We start from the raw sequence: 3,723 nt of genomic DNA, 5'->3' as shown, positions 1-3,723 counted from the left end.
AACCGGAGTCAGGCCCGGAGAAACACCTCCCGGTGCAGAGTAGAGAACCAACGAACTCACATATTATGAGACCGAGTCTGAGAATCGAACCTGGGCCACATTGGTGACCATTGCTAGCAGGCGAGTGGCCATCCCTACACCGGTAAAGAGACATTTGACTTCATTGTGATATAGAGCGGTTTTCAATTGAGTGTCGAAAGTAATTAGCGAATTGCTTTGGTTTTGCATTACTTCACTCAGTGATTGGTTCAAAGTTCTCGCGCCACTTTTTTAACCAATCACAAGTGAAACCAAACCCAATCGTGGCTCGCGCGTTTATTGCTCCGAGTTTTGATTGGGTTTACGGGATTGTCTCCGTCCTTTTTGATTGGCCAAAGTAATTTGGTTTTGGTTTTACGAAACTCGATTGAAACTCGCTCTATGGCTCGCAACCTTATGAATACTTCAAAGTGTTTTCACCTTTTAATTTTACAAAATGCTATCACTTGATTTCAGAAACCCTTTCCCTTACACTTCCTCAGGCATTCCACTGGTAATAGAATGCTATTTGTTGGTTAAGATTTGATCCACTCAAGGAAGTTGCTGGGTTGAATTGCTTAACGACATTGGCAATTTGACTTCATTTGCGTTAGTGCTAGCTCCAGCGCTAGGACGACTAGACACTTGAATAAAGATCCTTTCCATTTCTTTCCTTCCTATCAGTTTAGACGCTGAAATCGAACGCTGGAAGTATGACCAGTGCCAGGCTTGCAAACTGTACTTATTACCCAAACGCTGATTTACCAGGAACCTGATTGGTTCAAAATATATGCCAAGTTAAACACGTGATTGGTTACAGCAGGATTCAGTTGGTTCCGTAAGTAAAACAAGTTAAAATAATGAAATATGAATTACACTTCGTGCAAGAAACAATATAACCACAAAACAGCCCCACAAAGTTTTTTGTTTGTCTTGTAAAGATATCTTCGAAAGTATTTTAAAAATTAAAACGTTTACAGAGTTTCTTTTGTTTTGAAATACCAGGTCTAATTTGAAAACAGCACTTGTTAACTTAACATGAACTGTGCTCTCCACTCACAATGGCTACTAAAAAGATGGAGAATGAAATTCAAGACCGCGACGAAACGAAGAAAATTCTATGTTTAAATCTTAGCCGATTGAACCAAAAACTCCTGGTGTCTAAAGTGTTTTATTTTTGTTACTGGGGAGCTGTTGGTTCGTTTTTTCCTCTTCTTGGAGTTTATTTCAAGCAACTAGGGATGAATCCTAGCCTTAGTGGAGTTCTAGTCGGATGTCGACCGATGGTGGAATTTTTCAGCGCTCCTCTTTTGGGTTCACTCGCCGATAGGCTGAACAAACGCAAGCTCTTATTATTATTTTCTCTGATGTGTTGGATATCTTTTAACTTTTCACTGGCCTTTATAAAGCCAGCACCAGTAACTTGTAGGAAATATTTTATTCTGACTGAAAATGTATCCCAAATTGTTACGGGAGAAACTTCGGAAATCAAAGAATTTTTGGGGCCAAATACTCCGGAAAAAAAGGAACCAGAGTTTAAAGCCAAAAGCTCTTTGGTTTATGACCGCGAAGGCGTGCACCAAGTATTTTTAGTGCTTTTGTTTTTAACAGTGGTTGGAGAGTTTTTCTCGGCGCCAGCCATAACGCTGGCCGATTCGGCAACTCTTGGGATGCTCGGTGATAACAAAGAACTTTACGGCCGACAGCGCATGTGGGGGAGTCTCGGTTGGGGTACCGCCATGTTTCTTCTTGGTTTTGTCATCGACAGCATTGAAGGAGTTGAAGTTTGCGGTGAAATCATCAGTCAAAATTACACTGTTGGTTTTTATTTCTTTTTCGTATTCATGGTGTGTGCCCTGACTGTGGCCACGCGTTTTCCTTTTCCAAACAAGGAGACGATTGAACTGGTGCAAGAGCTTCACGAAAAAGGATCAGGATTGTATCGTATTCTCTTATCATTTCGGTACGGATCTTTTCTCCTCGTGACTTTCTTTCTTGGATTCGGAGTAGGTCTAATCTTCACTTTCCTCTTCTGGCACCTGGAGGACCTCGGGGGTCCTCCGACTTTATTTGGAATAGCTTCGTTAATAGATCACATTTCAGAAATCGCCTGTTATTTCAATGTTGGTCGGCTGATTTGTCGCGTCGGTCATATTCGCGTTCTCTATATTGGCCTTCTTGGAAATGTCATTCGTTTCATTTACATCTCTTTCCTTCAAAACCCATGGTTAGTGCTTCCACTCGAGATTTTACAAGGAGTTACTCATGCTGCAGTTTGGGCGGCTTGCACCAGCTACGTGGGTCGCATTGCTCCGCCCGGCTACGCTACCTCCGCGCAAGGTATTTTACAAGGCTTACACCACGGCCTAGGCAGGGGTTGTGGGGCTATTATTGGCGGTCTACTTATTCACAAGTTTGGTACTAACACGACATTTAGAGCTTACGGGATGGCTAGTCTCGTTGTTTTGATCCTATTTGCAGCGCTTCAGAAAATCCTGGGTACAGACGAGCGAATGACCGATGCAGCCAGGCCAAATCGATTGGGCGTTATAACCAAAACCAAGCAGAGTCCCAACAACAGCCCAGAGATGGATTCACCGCCTTCCGTTGTAGCTCCACTCATGCCTGGTCTTTTTTCTCACAGAAATTCAGGAGAGCGTAACTTTGGAGTTGTAGGAAGACACATTCAGCCCAGAAGTACAACAAGCTAACGTGAGATAGTTCTAGGAGCCCGGTTAGCTGTTTGGGAAAGGTCCGCTGTAAACACAGAAAAAACGTTTTCCGTGGTATGGAAGACACTGTATTCTGTAGCCTTATAGCGAGTAGAATCACCGATAACCTGGCGGGATAAAAAGTTTCAAGCGACTGTGGATCCCCCAGTACTGAAGACATTGAATAGCGGAAGCTGTCAACACTACATCGATTTATGCACTGGAACTGACCTCAGTGCTTGCATGGACAGGGAAAGTTTTTTTGGTGTTCTTATACATACTAATATTGTAAATCGTAACAGGCGGATTAGTAAAATCAAGAAATTCAAAGAAATACATGTATAGCCTTCTCAAAAAAGGGTCATAAATTACACAGATTGACGATAAAAAAGATTTTTTTTACTTTTTAAGGAAAATGTGTTTTATACCTATAATGACGGCAATTGTTTATATTATCCCTTAGATCGAACTAACTTTATCGGAGCCGGGGGGTATGGAGTGTTAAACCCTGAATGACAGAATACTCACTTAGAGTAATGTATCCGTTTGCGGCGACCTATGTGGGTGGGGGTAAATGTTCTGTCCACTACTCTTGACGGTTTTACCATGTACCGCTCTAGCTCTCTCCAAATTGAATTTAGTGATATTCTAGTGCTCCAAGATGATGTCATGAGAGGGAATCACACTGCAACAGGATTAAAAATATGAGAGCCCCGCCCTCTTTTCACTCATTTGAAAGCTTCATCTTGTCACTAGATGGCGGAGCTTACATCTAAAGAAAGAGAGAGTAAGTCTGATCACTATGTTCCTAGAGTTTGAGTTGAATGCTCGGCCAGGCTTCCAACGAACGAACAGAAAAACGAAAGGCTTTTTTACTACTTTTTCCACAATGCACCGTGCAGCGACCAGAATGAAAACTGGGTCTCCGGAAGAGCTTCGCTTTCAGTAGGAATCACAAAACACAGTGACGAACGATTATCGACCTTTTAACTGT

At 42.3% G+C, this 3,723-nt stretch overlaps 1 protein-coding gene across 1 annotated transcript; it reads left to right on the top strand.

Annotated features, from left to right (window-relative positions):
- The first annotated feature begins 1,135 nt into the window (after positions 1-1,135).
- On the top strand, positions 1,136-2,919 carry LOC138053425 (major facilitator superfamily domain-containing protein 6-like). Its single transcript, XM_068900069.1, has one exon. The coding sequence runs from the start codon at positions 1,260-1,262 to the stop codon at positions 2,727-2,729; it is 1,470 nt and encodes a 489-aa protein (XP_068756170.1). The 5' UTR covers positions 1,136-1,259; the 3' UTR covers positions 2,730-2,919.
- Positions 2,920-3,723: the final 804 nt, after the last annotated feature.

Source organism: Montipora capricornis, chromosome 1 (genome assembly GCF_036669925.1).
Source record: "Montipora capricornis isolate CH-2021 chromosome 1, ASM3666992v2, whole genome shotgun sequence".
Classification (NCBI taxonomy): domain Eukaryota; kingdom Metazoa; phylum Cnidaria; class Anthozoa; order Scleractinia; family Acroporidae; genus Montipora; species Montipora capricornis.
Note: the sequence above shows the minus strand (reverse complement) of the source record. Positions and strands in the feature narration are given on the sequence as shown.

What these genes read in the sequence shown, in the direction of transcription:
- LOC138053425 (XM_068900069.1), top strand. Translation starts at nt 1,260, where the DNA reads ATGAATCCTAGCCTTAGTGGAGTTCTAGTCGGATGTCGACCGATGGTG.